We start from the raw sequence: 16,425 nt of genomic DNA, 5'->3' as shown, positions 1-16,425 counted from the left end.
ACCCCTCTCTACCAATCCCTCCACTGGCTTCCATTCAGTGTCCTCCACCCCTCTCTGCCAATCCCTCCACTGGCTTCCATTCAGTGTCCTCCACTCCTCTCTGTCAAGCCCTCCACTGGCTTCTGCTCACCCAACGAATCAAATTCAAAATACGAACAACATCTTACAAAGCCATCCACAGCTTAGCCCCCAACTACATCACCAGCCTCGTCTCAAAATACCAACCTAATCGCTCTCTTCGTCTCTCTCAAAACCTCCTGCTCTCTAGCCCCCTCGTCACCTCCTCCCATACTCACCTCCAGGACTTTTCCAGAGCCTCTCCAATCCTGTGGAACTCCTTACCCTTATCTGTCCGATTATCTCCTACTCTATTAGCTTTTAGGCGATCTCTGAAAACCCTCCTCTTCAGAGAAGCCTATCCTACCCACACCTAACTAATATACCTCCATTTTATCCATCTGCCCATCCCCCTTGGTTACTGCCTTTTGTTTCACTTGACCCTCCTTTGTAGATTGTAAGCTCTAACGAGCAGGGCCCTCTGATTCCTCCTGTATTGTAACTGTATTGTCTTTCCTCACATTGTAAAGCGCTGCGCAAACTGTTGGCGCTGTATAAATCCTGTATAATAATAATAATAATAATATACCTTGTTGTTTGTAAGTGGTTTAGTGGGGTTATGGGTGAAGCTATCAGCGGTAACCCTGGTATTTTATTTTTTTTTCAGCCAGTGATTCCCTTTCTCATGAAAGTCATCCAAGCGACTGATTAGCCACTGGATCACTTTCAGAAGCAGCAGGAGGGGTCATCATCCCCCCCCCCTCCCCCCGCTGCTCGCAGGTGTTTCTCTGGGTTATACGGGCGTGCCCGAGAAACGATGTGTATCGCCTGAGACCAGTCACTGGGTACATATGGAGGATTATTATCTCATCACTGGGTACATATGGAGGATTATTATCTCATCACTGGGTATATGGAGGATTATTATCTCATCACTGGGTATATGGAGGATTATTATCTCATCACTGGGTATATGGAGGATTATTATCCCATCACTGGGTATATGGAGGATTATTATCTCATCACTGGGTATATGGAGGATTATTATCCCATCACTGGGTATATGGAGGATTATTATCCCATCACTGGGTATATGGAGGATTATTATCCCATCACTGGGTATATGGAGGATTATTATCCCATCACTGGGTATATGGAGGATTATTATCTCATCACTGGGTATATGGAGGATTATTATCTCATCACTGGGTATATGGAGGATTATTATCCCATCACTGGGTATATGGAGGATTATTATCCTATCACTGGGTATATGGAGGATTATTATCCCATCACTGGGTATATGGAGGATTATTATCCCATCACTGGGTATATGGAGGATTATTATCTCATCACTGGGTATATGGAGGATTATTATCTCATCACTGGGTATATGGAGGATTATTATCTCATCACTGGGTATATGGAGGATTATTATCCCATCACTGGGTATATGGAGGATTATTATCCCATCACTGGGTATATGGAGGATTATTATCTCATCACTGGGTATATGGAGGATTATTATCTCATCACTGGGTATATGGAGGATTATTATCCCATCACTGGGTATATGGAGGATTATTATCCCATCACTGGGTATATGGAGGATTATTATCTCATCACTGGGTATATGGAGGATTATTATCTCATCACTGGGTATATGGAGGATTATTATCTCATCACTGGGTATATGGAGGATTATTATCCCATCACTGGGTATATGGAGGATTATTATCCCATCAGTGGATATATGGAGGATTATTGTCCCATCACTGGGTATATGGAGGATTATTATCCCATCACTGGGTATATGGAGGATTATTATCCCATCACTGGATATATGGAGGATTATTGTCCCATCACTGGGTATATGGAGGATTATTATCTCATCACTGGGTATATGGAGGATTATTATCTCATCACTGGGTATATGGAGGATTATTATCTCATCACTGGGTATATGGAGGATTATTATCCCATCACTGGGTATATGGAGGATTATTATCCCATCACTGGGTATATGGAGGATTATTATCCCATCACTGGGTATATGGAGGATTATTATCTCATCACTGGGTATATGGAGGATTATTATCCCATCACTGGGTATATGGAGGATTATTATCTCATCACTGGGTATATGGAGGATTATTATCTCATCACTGGGTATATGGAGGATTATTATCCCATCACTGGGTATATGGAGGATTATTATCCCATCACTGGGTATATGGAGGATTATTATCCCATCACTGGGTATATGGAGGATTATTATCTCATCACTGGGTATATGGAGGATTATTATCCCATCACTGGGTATATGGAGGATTATTATCCCATCACTGGGTATATGGAGGATTATTATCTCATCCCTAAGGATATGGAGGATTATTATCTCATCACTGGGTATATGGAGGATTATTATCTCATCCCTAAGGATATGGAGGGTTTGCAGCCACTTTAAAGAAAGAAATAGCAGACAGTGATGAAAATACAATACATATGGAGGGCCCCTGTGTGACTAATCTTACGAGTATAGAAGAAGACCTCTTAATAGTCCAATCTTATGATGTTTGGAGACTTCTGAAAAGTCCAATCTCATGATGATGGAAGGAGACCTCTGAAGAGTCCAATCTTATGATGAGGGAAGGAGACCTCTGAAGAGTCCATTCTCATGATGATGGAAGGAGACCTCTGAAGAGTCCATTCTCATGATGATGGAAGGAGACCTCTGAAGAGTCCATTGTTATGATGATGGAAGAAGACCTCTGAAGAGTCCATTGTTATGATGATGGAAGGAGACCTCTGAAGAGTCCATTCTCATGATGATGGAAGGAGACCTCTGAAGAGTCCAATATTATGATGATGGGTGGAGATTGATATAACTGAGTATCATCTGAGTCCTGCATGTGGACCTAAAAATGAAACAGAGCAGAACATTTCCTTTGAATATCCAATACATTACTTTTTGAAGACACCTACAATAGAACCTGTCCTATCTATGGACACCCAATTTAGTCCCTGGCATGGACAATAAATCCAGTATTTGTCCATATCTATGGATCCCAATCTAATCCCTGACAAATACAGTTAATCCAGTGTTACGTATTATCATGGGGGTGCTCACATTTTCTTGTCCAGGACAAAGCCCACACGGCTGAGTTGATTGCTGAGCTCCTCAATGTCGGGATCTGAACGGCCCTCTTGGACAGACAAAGTCATGCGTAGACAAATCAGAGATCGGTTTGTGATAATTGTAGTCTGAAGATCCCCACAACAACCCAAGTCCAGACCGCACTCCCACAACCTGCAAACAATTATAAAGGAAACAATCATCGCAGAATAACTGAGAACTCAAATGAAAACATTTTACTGGTCCCTTCGACTCCCTAATGTTTAATGTTTGAAGTATAGTAGAGAATTCTTGTAACAGAAGCTCACAGTTCTCCTTCCACCAGAGGCATAACTAGAACCTTCAGAACCCCTGGTGTGAGAAATCATGAAGAGCCCCCCAGGGGCCCTTCTATTCTAACCCAGTGGTGGAAAGCCAGGGCCCGGTTGCAAGTGCAACCCTGGTAGTTCCCCCACTGGTGTCAGTAGTTTTTTATTTTTGTTATTTTTTTTACTATTTTAATTTAATTTTTTTTACAATTTTTTAGGAGCCCCATTGGGGGGCTTCGGTGATATATTGGGGGTCTAAATGGACCTCTGATGTTCCACCTTTGAGACAATGAAAGGAGATTGAGGACACAGCCCTTAATCTCCATCCCTGCAGCCTCAGCTGCACACAGTAAATGAACAGAAAGAGCTCTGTACAGAGGCTTCCTGTTCATTCATAAACCGAAGCATAGTAAGCACAGTTATGAATGGACACAGTTTACTATGCTTCTGTTATGAATAGACACAGGAGTGATCGGTACTGATCACTGAATTTCCATTCAGACAAGGAAGGGGCAGGTAATTTACATGTTTACCAGTCCCCTCCCCATTTTCCATCCTGACAGCATCCCCCACAGCCTGCAGGAGAGGGGAGGGGCTGTGAGAGATGCGAGGGGGCCAGGAAAAAGCACAAAGGGCTGGGAGAGACCACAGGGACCCAGGAGCAGCAGAAATTAGCTGGAAAGAAGGGGCAGTGGGGGCGGCATATAGAGGAATCGATCCCCTTTACGTTCATCCTGCAGCCGCTGAGTGCCTGCGGGAGGGAAAGGAGGGTAAATGGCCATCTAGCGGCTGCAGGAGGAACATGAAGGCCATTGCTCTACACGCCACCCCCACTGTCCCTTCTATCCGGGTATATAGAGGATCTGCACAGGCCTCCTAAAGGCAGAGATGTATAGTAACGAAGTAGAACTACTTAAGTACTGTACTTAAGTACCGAAATGCGGTATCTGTACTTTCCTAGAGTAGAATTTTTTTCTCCTACTTCTACTTTTACTTCACTACATTTTTTCGATGATTTTGATACTTCTACTCAAGTATTTTTTTTTTGTGCTGCATAGTTACTCGTTACTTTTAAAAAAATTACCAGTGCCAGAACAGTAGATGGCAGGTTGCATAAAGCTCAAAAAAATGTGTATAATGTCATTTGTAAATCAGCGCATACGAAAATAAAGGCTGTGTATAATAAAAGCTGCTATACCAAATCTTTCCAATAAAAAGAAAATATGAAACAAACAAATAAATGGTGCTACAGCGCTTAAAGTGCATCAAGAAACTACTAACAAACACAGGTTAATCATTTTAATAAATCATTTGAAATAATAAAAACAATATGATGTTCAAACTTTTGACTTATTTCTTTAATAACTACATAACACAGTACTTGTACTTCTACTTTCAGTACTTGAGTAGAATTTTTTTTTCAAAACTACTGGTACTTTTTACTTTTAGTACTTAAGTAGCAAATTTTTTGAAAAAACTACTTGCAATACTTAAGTAAAAAAAATGTTGAATACTTTAGTACTTCTACTTAAGTAACTTTTTCTGCGAGCACTTCCACTTCTACTCAAGTAATTTTTTGATCGAGCACTTGTACTTTTACTCAAGTAGAAATTTCGAGTACTTTATACAAGTCTGCCTAAAGGGTGGGGTCGGGTCGCAATTGCGACCCCTGTACTTATGCCCCTGCCTTCCACTACATATCCTGGCAAAAGGGGGATTGTTTGCTATTTCAGGATTGTGGGTAGAGCCATGAAAATTAGTCATTAATGTCCCATTGGCTAACAGTGCAGAACGGCAGGTGTATAAGACCGATACAACTTAATAATTTAAAGTAAATTATTCCAAACTGCATAAGTTGATTACCTCCTAACCATAAACTTCTGGGTTCTACTATATCATTGGTCCCTCAGCCCTTCTCTATAGAAGGCATTGCTCCCATGCACTGCACTAATAATGGCCAACAATCCTAAAACTGTTCCTGCATATTAGTATATCATTTATAATATACCTACTGCAAAGTACAGCCTGGATGTCTGAGGCTCTCACATAGAAGATCTACTCCAAAGTCCTGCAGATTATCACTTCATTTATAGCACATGCTCACCTACTATAGAGCAGTGTTCCTCAACTCCGGTCCTCAATTGCAGTATTGTAGTCTGCATCTCCCCAAGGTAATACTTAAAATCTGGCCTGTTAGTGGGCCCCGAGGACCGGAATTGAGGACCACTGCTATACAGCCCGGATGTCTGGGCCCATCACATAGAAGGTTTACTCCACAGTCCTGCAGATTATCACTTCATTTATAGCACATGCTCACCTACTATAGAGCAGTGTTCCTCAACTCCGGTTCTCAATTGCAGTATTGTAGTCTGCATCTCCCCAAGGTAATACTTAAAATCTGGCCTGTTATTGGGCCCCGAGGACCGGAATTGAGGACCACTGCTATAGAGTACAGCCCGGATGTCTGGGCCCATCACATAGAAGGTTTATTCCACAGTCCTGCAGATTATCACTTCATTTATAGCACATGCTCACCTACTATAGAGTACAGCCCGGATGTCTGAGCCCATCACATAGAAGGTTTACTCCAGAGTCCTGCAGATTATCACTTCATTTATAGCACCATGCTCACCTACTATAGAGTACAGCCTGGATGTCTGAGCCCATCACATAGAAGGTTTATTCCACAGTCCTGCAGAATATTCTTTAATGTATAGTATAATTCTCACCTCAGCTTTTGCAGGGTACAGCCCGGATCCCTGAGCCCCTCACACAGGAGTTTGGCCCCAGAGTTTTGGATCTCATTATAGGAAAGGTCCAGTGTGATTAGAGATTGGTTAGATATCAGAACCGAGCGGAAGTCCTCACAGCAGGCCGAGGTGAGGTCACAACTAACCAGCCTGCAGAGAAGACAGAGATCCAATTTGTATTTTCGGATATCATTTATTTCCTTAAAATAGCCGAATTATAATAGTCTATAAATACGATTCTGGAAATGAAATCAAAATGGCTTCATCATTGACTCTTCAACGGGGTCCCCAAACCTTCCAAACTAAGGGCCATTTATCTGTCCTTCAGGCTTTGGGGGAACATTCCGTGCCTAGTGAGAGTAGAAAATGCCCCGTCGTCAATGGGCATAAACAAGGCCCCACCATTGGTGTCAGTGGGAGGAATAGTGCCCCATCATTGGTGTCAGTGGAGGAATAGTGCCCCATTGTTGGTGTCAGTGGGAGGAATAGTGTCCCATCATTGGTGTCAGTGGGAAGAATAGTGCCCCATCATTGGTGTCAGTGGGAGGAATAGTGTCCCGTCATTGGTATCAGTGGGAGGAATAGTGTCCCATCATTGGGGTCAGTGGGAGGAATAGTGTCCCATCATTGGGGTCAATGGGAGGAATAGTATCCCATCATTGGTGTCAGTGGGAGGAATAGTGTCCCATCATTGGTATCAGTGGGAGGAATAGTGTCCCATCATTGGTATCAGTGGAAGGAATAGTGCCCCATCATTGGTGTCAGTGGGAGGAATAGTGTCCCATCATTGGGGTCAGTGGGAGGAATAGTGCCCCATCATTGGTGTCAGTGGGAGGAATAGTGCCCCATCATTGGTGTCAGTGGGAGGAATAGTGTCCCATCATTGGGGTCAGTGGGAGGAATAGTGTCCCGTCATTGGTATCAGTGGAAGGAATAGTGCCCCATCATTGGTGTCAGTGGGAGGAATAGTGTCCCATCATTGGGGTCAGTGGGAGGAATAGTGTCCCATCATTGGTGTCAGTGGGAGGAATTGTGACCCATCATTGGTGTCAGTGGGAGGAATAGTGTCCCATCATTGGTGTCGGGGGAATAGTGTCCCATCATTGGGGTCAGTGGGAGGAATAGTGTCCCATCATTGGTGTCAGTGGGAGGAATAGTGTCCCATCATTGGGGTCAGTGGGAGGAATAGTGTCCCATCATTGGTGTCGGGGGGAATAGTGTCCCATCATTGGGGTCAGTGGGAGGAATAGTGCCCCATCATTGGTGTTAGTGGGAGGAATAGTGCCCCATCATTGGTGTTAGTGGGAGGAATAGTGCCCCATCATTGGTGTCAGTGGGAGGAATAGTGTCCCATCATTGGTATCAGTGTAAGGAATAGTGCCCCATCATTGGTGTTAGTGGGAGGAATAGTGCCCCATCATTGGTGTCAGTGGGAGGAATAGTGTCCCATCATTGGTGTCAGTGGGAGGAATAGTGCTCCATCATTGGTGTCAGTGGGAGGGATAGTGCCCCATCATTGGTGTCAGTGGGAGGAATAGTGTCTCATCATTGGTGTCAGTGGGAGGAATAGTGCTCCATCATTGGTGTCAGTGGGAGGGATAGTGCCCCATCATTGGTGTCAGTGGGAGGAATAGTGCCCCATCATTGGTGTCAGTGGGAGGAATAGTGTCCCGTCATTGGTATTAGTGGGAAGAATAGCATTAGTGTTAGTTGGAGGCAGGGCCGGATTAAGAGCATCATGGGCTTGGTGCTGAGGATTTTGAAGGGCCTTAAGGGCCGTGCCTTGGCATGCACCCAGAGGAGGAAGGGTGCAGCCATGCATGCCTAATTCAACATGGGATGCTGTCTCTGAAGCCCATAAACACATCCAAGCATCGGCAACTGTCCCTCCTTGTCCGGCCTTTGTGCTGTGTGGGGAGGTTCTAAAGGGGGCTGCCTGGGGAAGCGAGCATAGAAGCCAGACTTCTGTGTTTACAAGTAACAGAAGAGCGGTAACAGTGAATATGGCCTACCCGGGGCCTATATTAAGGTAGGGGCCTGGAGCTGCAGCTCCAATAGCCCCTATGTTAATCTGGCCCTGGTTGGAGGCAAAGTGTCTCAAGAGTTAGGTAGAGGCAAGCAAAGGGTCGCACTCGGCTCCCAGGCCACAGTCTGGACACCACTGCTCTAAACCAATGGTCTCCAAACTGCAGCCTTTTGCTTGCCTTTATCCGGCCCTTGGGGCATTTTCTCCCACTGACAACAACAATAGGATACTATTCCTCCCACTGACCACAATGGTGGGGCATAATTCCTCCCACTGACACCAATGATTGGCTAATATTCCTCCCACTAACACCAATGATTGGTCACTACCCCCTGCCCAATACCAATGGTGGGGCTTTGTCTCCTCTCACTGACGCCAGGACAATTTCTACCCCCACTGGTCACAGTCAGGCACCCCAAAGTCAGAAGGACAGTAAACTGGATATCCCTGATCTAGCCCATCATCCCAATACAATGGAAATGTCTAAGAAAGTTACAAACTTTGACTAAAGAGAAAAAGGACCTGAATGCTGAGGGTATAGAATGAAAACTGCACCACATCCCGGATTTGTATTCAACAAACCAAATAGTGTAGGCTGGGATTTTTAAGGTGCGTTTTAGGTCCATAAACACAAATAGCTTTGATAAGAAGCAATTATTTTATTTTAAACAATGTTATAAAATTCTTAATACATATATATATATATATATACTGTATTGTACATATTAAAATTACAGTAATAGAAAAAACAAGTACAAATTTTGCGTTAGCTATGTTGTTAGTGATCCTGGGTGCACTTAAATTCTTCGACATGTTTCGCCAAAAATGGCTTCTTCAAGAATGATTTAAGTGCGAATACCATAACTAAATAGGAAAAACATAAATAATAAAAATACATACAAATATTGATTTCCATTACCCATTGTGAATAAACATTGACTATTGCTCAGTATGAAGTCGATTTTCTTGAACTTCTCTTAGCCCCTTCTTCTGAGGCCCATAAAAATTGCAATGCCAAAGCTTTATTATTTCAGATTATTATATTATTTCTAGTATATTTCTCATACAGAGAACAGGCCGGGTCCCTCACACAGAAGGTTTCTTCCAGAGTCCTGAAGGTTGGTGTTATGTCATTTATAGTGTATTTCTCCCTTTAGGGTTAATGTGGAGGTCCCCAATGTGGAACTGAGGGCAAAACTTTTATTTTCATTTTGTATAGCGTAAGGGAGGGATATAACCCCGGTATGGTTTATTTTTGCCATCTTTGTCTCAATAGGGAGATTTCCCTCCACTTCCTGTCCCATAGTCAAATAGGAAGTGAGGGGAAATCTCTGTAACTTAAGGGCATCTCTTGGGGACCCCCAGGTCACCAGAACTAGTGTCCCCATTGGAAGATTTCCTCTCTATTATTCTTCTGGGGACAACCCAAACTTTGGGGTTTTCTTTTACTTTCGCTTTCAGTGATAACGGTAAACAGGACAAATAGAGAGGGTGAATCTCCCTAATATGGACACAGACAGCAATAAAACCTGACAGGGGTTCTAATCCCTCTTGTGGTGGAAATTAATGGGGTCTGGCACATAGAACTTCGCTGCGCTGAAAAGTGCACTTACGGATCCAAATACGCGCCAAGCACTATTAATCCCTTCTACTGAAAAGTACCACATACAGCTCTTTTGTATAAAGAAATTCTATCACGCTTGGCGACAAAGAGAGAAACAGGCAAAAAGCTGTGTCTCAATCGATGTCAACACAATAAGTCTTGCTCCAACACAGGACTCTTGTTTATTTATAGTCAGGAAAAAATGGGTGGTGGCGACTATACAACCAATCACAGACATGTAAATTTTCAAAAGTACAATAGAAATGGGAGTGTATGTTAATGGGCAAACTGAGCCGTGTGCAGGAGTCTCCAGCCGTTGGGTGTAAAAGGAACCATGCAATATTGCTAGCAATGGGACCCACGTATAGGAAAATGGCTGCCAAACACTGTACAATGGAAATATTCTGTATTCTCATGAAAGCGGCCCCACCAATACATACACATGCACTCCCGTCATAACCTTTTAGAGTGAATCCTATATAATATAGTTCATAAAAACCATATTTGATAGTGATTATGCTACTATTCCAGTAAATGAGACGATATATGCAAAGGAAAAAGCAGCAGTATTTCAATCATGCTGATCAAGCATACCAGAAAGCTACCAGCCATTCTTCAAGCTAAAGAGCAGATACTTATCAAATTGATAATAATTCCACCTCACAAACGCATCTCCGCCAGTGAATACCAGGGCCCTGGCTGGCTGATATACATTTGCGCGGAAGACTACGCATCGTACTGTCATAGATCTAGACCGGCGTTCGCTCCTTCGATAGCCGCTCAGAGCGCCTACTGTTTGGGAGATCAGGCGAGTGGTATGCAGTCTCCATTTATTGGAAGGTTTCCACAACTACAGGTCTTTCCTTAACCACTTGCCGACCGCCGCACGACTATCTACGTCGGCGGTCAGCCCCTCACAGGCAAACTAACGTAGGGCTACGTTGCTTGCTTGTGAGGGTCTAGGGAGCGAGCGCGCGCCCCCGGGGGCGCGCTCCCGCTCCCGCGTGGTCACGGACCCCCCCGCGCGTGTGACCAGCGGACCCGATGTCCGCCGGTCACTCGGCGATCGGCGGGGGAGAGGGAGAATGTCAGGCAGCTTGTGTAAACAAACTGCCTGTCATTCTCCTCGCTGCAAAGACACTGATAAAACGGATCTGGTATGTAGATCCGTTGATCAGTGTCCTTACAGCTAGAGCCACAGCCAATCACAGTAGAAACCACGCCCCTAGGGACACACACAGCCCCTCCCTTCCAAATAAAGTTAACCCCTTCACTACCAGTGTATTTTTACAGTAACAGTGCATATGTATAGCACTGATTACTGTAGTAATGTCACTGGTAACCCCAAAAGTGTCAAAAATGTCAGTCAAGGGTCCGATCTGTCCGCCGCAATGTCGCAGTACCGCAAAAAAAATCGCAGATCGCCGCCATTACGCGTTAAAAAAAAAAACAACTTTTGCGCAAACCAATCAAAATACGCTTTTTGCAATTTTTTTTACCAAACATAGGTAGCATAAAACAAATTGGCCGAAAATTTTTTAAAATTTTGATTTTTACATTTTTTTTTGGGGGAATTTCATATAAAAAAATGTGAAAAATATTGCTATTTTTGCAAAATTGACGCTCTTTTTTTGTTTATAGCGCGTGATCAAAAAATCGCACAGGTGATCAAATACCACCAAAAGAAAGCTCTGTTTGTGGGAAAAAAAGGACGTCAAATTCGTTTAGGTACAGCATCGCACGACCGCGCAATTGTGCGTTAAATTCACGCAGTGCCGAATCGCAAAATACCCCCTGGTCGGAATGGGGGTAAAATCTTCCGGGGCTTAAGTGGTTAATGCTAGTTAAAGCCATATTTGCTGTGCATATCGATTACCGGTCAACTGACACTGGGAGATATAATGGCAATTTAACTAAAACAAATCATTAAAAATGTCCACACAAATATTAACACAATTTCCACAACACTCTCCACCCCATCCAACGCTAAAAAAAGATAGTTTTGCCTTTAGTTATACTTTAAAGCAGAGTTCCACCCAAAAACCGCCGCTTATCTGATTCCTCCCCCACCTCTCTGGTGCCAAATTTGGCACCTTTTGGGAGGAGGGGGAATGGGTACCTGTTTTTGACAGGTACCCTGTCCCCACTTCCATCAGACTTTGCCACAAAGGGGTACGTCACCAGTTCGAGAGCGCAGCACGCATGTGCAGTAGGGAAGCCGCGAGGCTTCACTGCCGGGTTCCCTTACCTGCAATGGAAACATCGGCTGGGTTGCTGACATCACTGGATTCTAGGACAGGTAAGTGTCCTAATATTAAAAGTTAGCAGCTACAGTATGTGCAGCTTTTGACTTTAAATTTTTGGAGGGGGCGGAAGTTTTAAGGGTACAGACCGGATGTCTGAGTTCCCCACACAGAAGGTTTATTCCAGAGTCCTGCAGGTTAATATATAATTTATAGTATATTTCCCACCTGAGCTCCTTAGGATACAGGCTGGATGTCGGAGTCCCTCACACAGAACTTTTATTCCAGAGTCCTGCAGGTTAATGTTATATCAAATATAGTATATTTCTTACCTGAGCTCCTTAAAGTGGAACTATATTTTGATTTTGGATAGAGTAAGGGAGGGTTATAACCCCCGTAGGGTTTATTTTTGCCATTGTCTCATTGGGGAGATTTCCCTTCACTTCCTGTCCCATAGACCAGTGGTCCTCAACCCTGGTCCTCAGGGCCCACTAACAGGCCAGGTTTGCAAGATAACTGAAATACATCCCAGGTGATATCATTTGCTGCTCAGTGATTGCAGTACTCTAGTCTGCATCTCCCCAAGGTAATACTTAAAATCTGGCCTGTTAGTGGGACCTGAGGACCGAAGATGAGGACCACTGCCATAGACAAAATGGAAGTGAGGGGAAATCTCTGTACAATAAGGGAATTTCTTGGGGACCCCCAGGTCACCAGAATTAGTGTTCCCATTGGAAGATTTCCCCACTATTACTTTTCTGGGGACAACCTAAAATTTGGGGTCTTCTTTTACTTTAACTTTTAGTGATAACAGTAAACAGGACAAATATAGAGGGTGAATCTCCTTAATGGGGACACAGGCAGCAAAAAACTTGACAGGGGTTCTAAACCCTCTTCACTCCATCCAACACAAAAAATATAGTTTTGCCTTTAGCTATACTTTAAGGGCTCTTTCACACGGCCGTTCAGTTTTCTGGCTCCGCTCCGGTCCTTTTTTTTCCACGAAGCGGATGACATTTGTGTCATCCGCTCCGTATGTCCGCATATCATCCCATCCGTTTGCGGATGATATACGGACATAATGTAAGTCTATGGGCATTGCGGATGTCAGCGGATGACACCGCTGACATCCGATTTTGCTTCCTTTCCGTTTTTTTAACGGAGGAAAAATAGGGTTCTGTTCCGTTCCAAAAAACGGAACAGAACTGAAAGGAAGAAAATCGGATGTCAGTGGATGGTCATCCGCTGACATCTGCAATCCCATAGACATTCATTATGTCCGTAAATCACCCGCAAACGGATGGGGTGATTTACGGACATACGGAACGTCCGTGTGAAAGAGCCCTAAGGCAGGTTTTCTCAACCAGGGTTCCTCCAGAGGTTGCTAGGGGTTCCTTGACCAACCAGAAAATACCGCCTCTCAGGTGACACCGTTGATCTTTTTAGCTATCTGTAAGGAGGTAATTCTTCACAATGACCCCAAGTATAAGGCACATTCTTCCCACTGACCATCACACTAATGTATCATGAGTTATAAATATAGTAATTTTTAGCAAGGGTTCCCTGAGACCAGAAGGTTATTTCAAGGGTTCCTCTGTGTTAAAAAGGTTGAGAAAGGCTGGTTTAAGGGTACAGGCCGGATGTCAGAGTCCCTCACACAGAAGGTTTATTCCAGAGTCCTGCAGGTTACTATTGGCACTTTTCCACTACAAGTACCAGCTCGGCTCCACTCGGCCCTGCTTGGTTCGGTTTGGTTTTCCACTGCATGGTACCGCATGGTGTTGGAACGGTTCGGTACTGTTTGCTTTTCCACTAAAGCAGTAAGTGGGTGGGGTAACAACGATTCTCTGACCAATCAGTGGCTAGTAGTGACGAACCGTCAAGGGTGCATGCAGAGGATTGTGAGATATGGTACCGGTACGGCCTCTTGGAACCACAACCGAGGTGGTACTGTTTAAGCGAGCCGTACCGTTCGGTTCAATGTAGTGGAAAAGCGTCGCCGTACCATACCGAACCGTTCCAACACCGTACCATGCGGTACCATGCAGTGGAAAAGCGCAAAAGCGAGCCGAACTGTTCAGTTCCATGCAGTGGAAAAGCACCATATTATATCATTTATAATATATTCCTTACCTGAGCTCCTTAAGGGTGCAGGCCGGATGTCGGAGTCCCTCACACAGAACTTTTATTCCAGAGTCCTGCAGCTTATTATTATTGAGGACCAGTATGGAGAGGGAAGGGTTCACAATCATTGCAGACTGGAGGTAGGTACAGCACAATGGAGTAAGAAAACAACTGGTCAATCTGGAGAAAAATTAGACAAGTGAATGAGTGACCTCATCCAGCCTCAGAAAATCCCACTACTATCTCCTACTATGTGTGGAACAAGGGCGGAATTTCTTTAGGCAAAAAACACAATTTCAATTAAAACAGCTTACAGTTGTATGTATTACAGTTGTATGAGAACACCGACCCTAACGTTCATATAATGTACAACGTAATATAATGTCTGTTAGCATCAGCGCGTAATCTCTGAGAAAAAACTAAAGCTAGGTACTCAAAGATCTATCCCTAATGACACATAAATGTGTAAAAACCATAAATGTACCACAAAAAGGGGGTGGGAGCATACCGGTAAGGGGCCAACAAGGAACACTAAATTAAAAACCTGATTTAATACTCAACCAACCAGCCAATGCAAATATATAATATAACACTCACCGAGCTACGAAAAGGTATAATCTTTAAATGTCAAAAAACAGAAAAATACAAACCAAAGAGTCTGTTCAGGATAGCAAAATCCTTAAAATGGTACCAAAATGAGCATATATATATATATATATATATATATATATATATATATATATATATGGAAACCCCATTGCTTGATGGTTAAACTGAGTTGGATGGAAGGTTTCCCTTTCCTATTTCTCTCCCTGTCCTTTCCTCTACCACGGAGTGATGCCTCTAGCTGCAGGCATCACTCCGGTACAAGCGCTTTCCCGAAATATCGGCAATATCGGCAATATCGGTCACCTTGGTGGCTGATTCTGATATATCGGGGAAAGTGCATATCGGCCCTCGATATACCAACTTTGCCGATAATCGGTTGATCTCTACTCTGGACCACATACAGACCTTTCCTTTACCACGGATGTGATATACTTCATCAGCCAGGAACTTACCAAGGTTACCATCTTCATTTATTGATAACTATTCATTGGAGATGAGGAGACTTTCCAAATATCTATGGACGAGTCCATCAGTTTGTCATCTACCCTTTTTAGTCCCTCCCCACTTCCCTAATCTGGGGATTCCATCACCAATACATTGAACATTATACCACTCTTACATTTATTATATATGTGTACTATTTGATGCATTTGGGTTTTTCTGTAAAATGTGGAGTGCTGGAGGTGGGTGTGTGCATGTTTTTAGGTGTGTGTGGTGTGAGTTTTTGGTACCATTTTAAGGATTTTGCTATCCTGCACAGACTCTTTGTTTTGTATTTTTCTGTTTTTTGACAATTAAAGATTATACATTTTCGTAGCCCAGTGAGTGTTATATTATATTTTATATTTTTGCATTGGTTGGTTGGTTGAGTATTAAATCAGGTTTTGAATTTAGTGTTCCGCGTATTCTTTGAGGCTTTTTCCCCAATATGTATGAATCATAGACATCACAGAGCTCTGAGAAAAGGGACGTGTGCCCTGAAACGCGTAAGCTTCCCCACCGTGTAGCATCAAATGTAGATACCCGTCCCACCTGCTGGAACTGTATTTTTGAATAGCTTGATTTTATCTTCTTTTGCCTTTGCACCCTTTTGCGTATGTTTTTAAAGTATTCTGAAGATTGCCCAGTCTGAGGGAGGCTGCGTGGAGGAAACCATTGCTTGTCATAGCCTGTATGAGAAGTTCCTTGGACAGAGCGCTGGATGGTTTCTAATTCATTCATATCTACAGTATAATTCCTACCTGAGATCCCGCAGTTTGCAGTGTGGATGGCGGAGGCCGTCACACAATATTTCCATGGCTGGCTCCAACAATCTCTTCCAGGATATGTTCAGGCTGATTAGAGATGGGGTCATATAAGATTAGGGTCATATAAGATTAGGGTCATATAAGATGAGGGTCATATGAAGATGGGGTCATATGAAGATGGGGTCATATAAGATTAGGGTCATATAAGATGAGGGTCATATGAAGATGGGGTCATATAAGATGAGGGTCATATAAGATTAGGGTCATATAAGATGAGGGTCATATGAAGACGAGGGTCATATAAGATTAGGGTCATATGAAG

At 43.4% G+C, this 16,425-nt stretch overlaps 1 protein-coding gene across 2 annotated transcripts; it reads right to left on the bottom strand.

Moving 5' to 3' along the window:
* Positions 1-2,652: 2,652 nt before the first annotated feature.
* On the bottom strand, positions 2,653-16,202 carry LOC309564587 (NACHT, LRR and PYD domains-containing protein 14-like). Of its 2 annotated transcripts, XM_082269237.1 has the most exons (6): positions 16,098-16,202; positions 14,257-14,427; positions 6,231-6,401; positions 3,188-3,367; positions 2,901-2,975; positions 2,653-2,715 (listed from the first exon to the last, which is right to left on the bottom strand). In XM_082269237.1, the coding sequence occupies exons 1-5, from the start codon at positions 16,151-16,153 to the stop codon at positions 2,918-2,920; spliced, it is 636 nt and encodes a 211-aa protein (XP_082125363.1). In that variant the 5' UTR covers positions 16,154-16,202; the 3' UTR covers positions 2,653-2,715; positions 2,901-2,917. The 2 variants fall into 2 exon arrangements, with proteins under 2 accessions (XP_082125363.1, XP_082125362.1); XM_082269236.1 differs by lacking the exon at positions 2,653-2,715 and having other exon boundaries at positions 2,813-2,975.
* Positions 16,203-16,425: the final 223 nt, after the last annotated feature.

This window comes from Pelophylax lessonae, assembly GCF_965119305.1.
Source record: "Pelophylax lessonae genome assembly, chromosome: 9".
Taxonomy (NCBI): Eukaryota; Metazoa; Chordata; class Amphibia; order Anura; family Ranidae; genus Pelophylax; species Pelophylax lessonae.
The sequence above is the reverse complement of the archived record's forward strand: the minus strand, read 5'-3'. Positions and strand labels throughout refer to the sequence as shown.

What these genes read in the sequence shown, in the direction of transcription:
- LOC309564587 (XM_082269237.1), bottom strand. Translation starts at nt 16,153, where the DNA reads ATGGAAATATTGTGTGACGGCCTCCGCCATCCACACTGCAAACTGCGG. An exon ending in TGCAAACTGCGGGATCTCAG is followed by an intron (nt 14,428 to 16,097) that starts GTAGGAATTATA and finishes ATTTTTCTCCAG; the next exon opens with ATTGACCAGTTGTTTTCTTA. An exon ending in TGTACCCTGCAAAAGCTGAG is followed by an intron (nt 3,368 to 6,230) that starts GTGAGAATTATA and finishes AATTGTTTGCAG; the next exon opens with GTTGTGGGAGTGCGGTCTGG.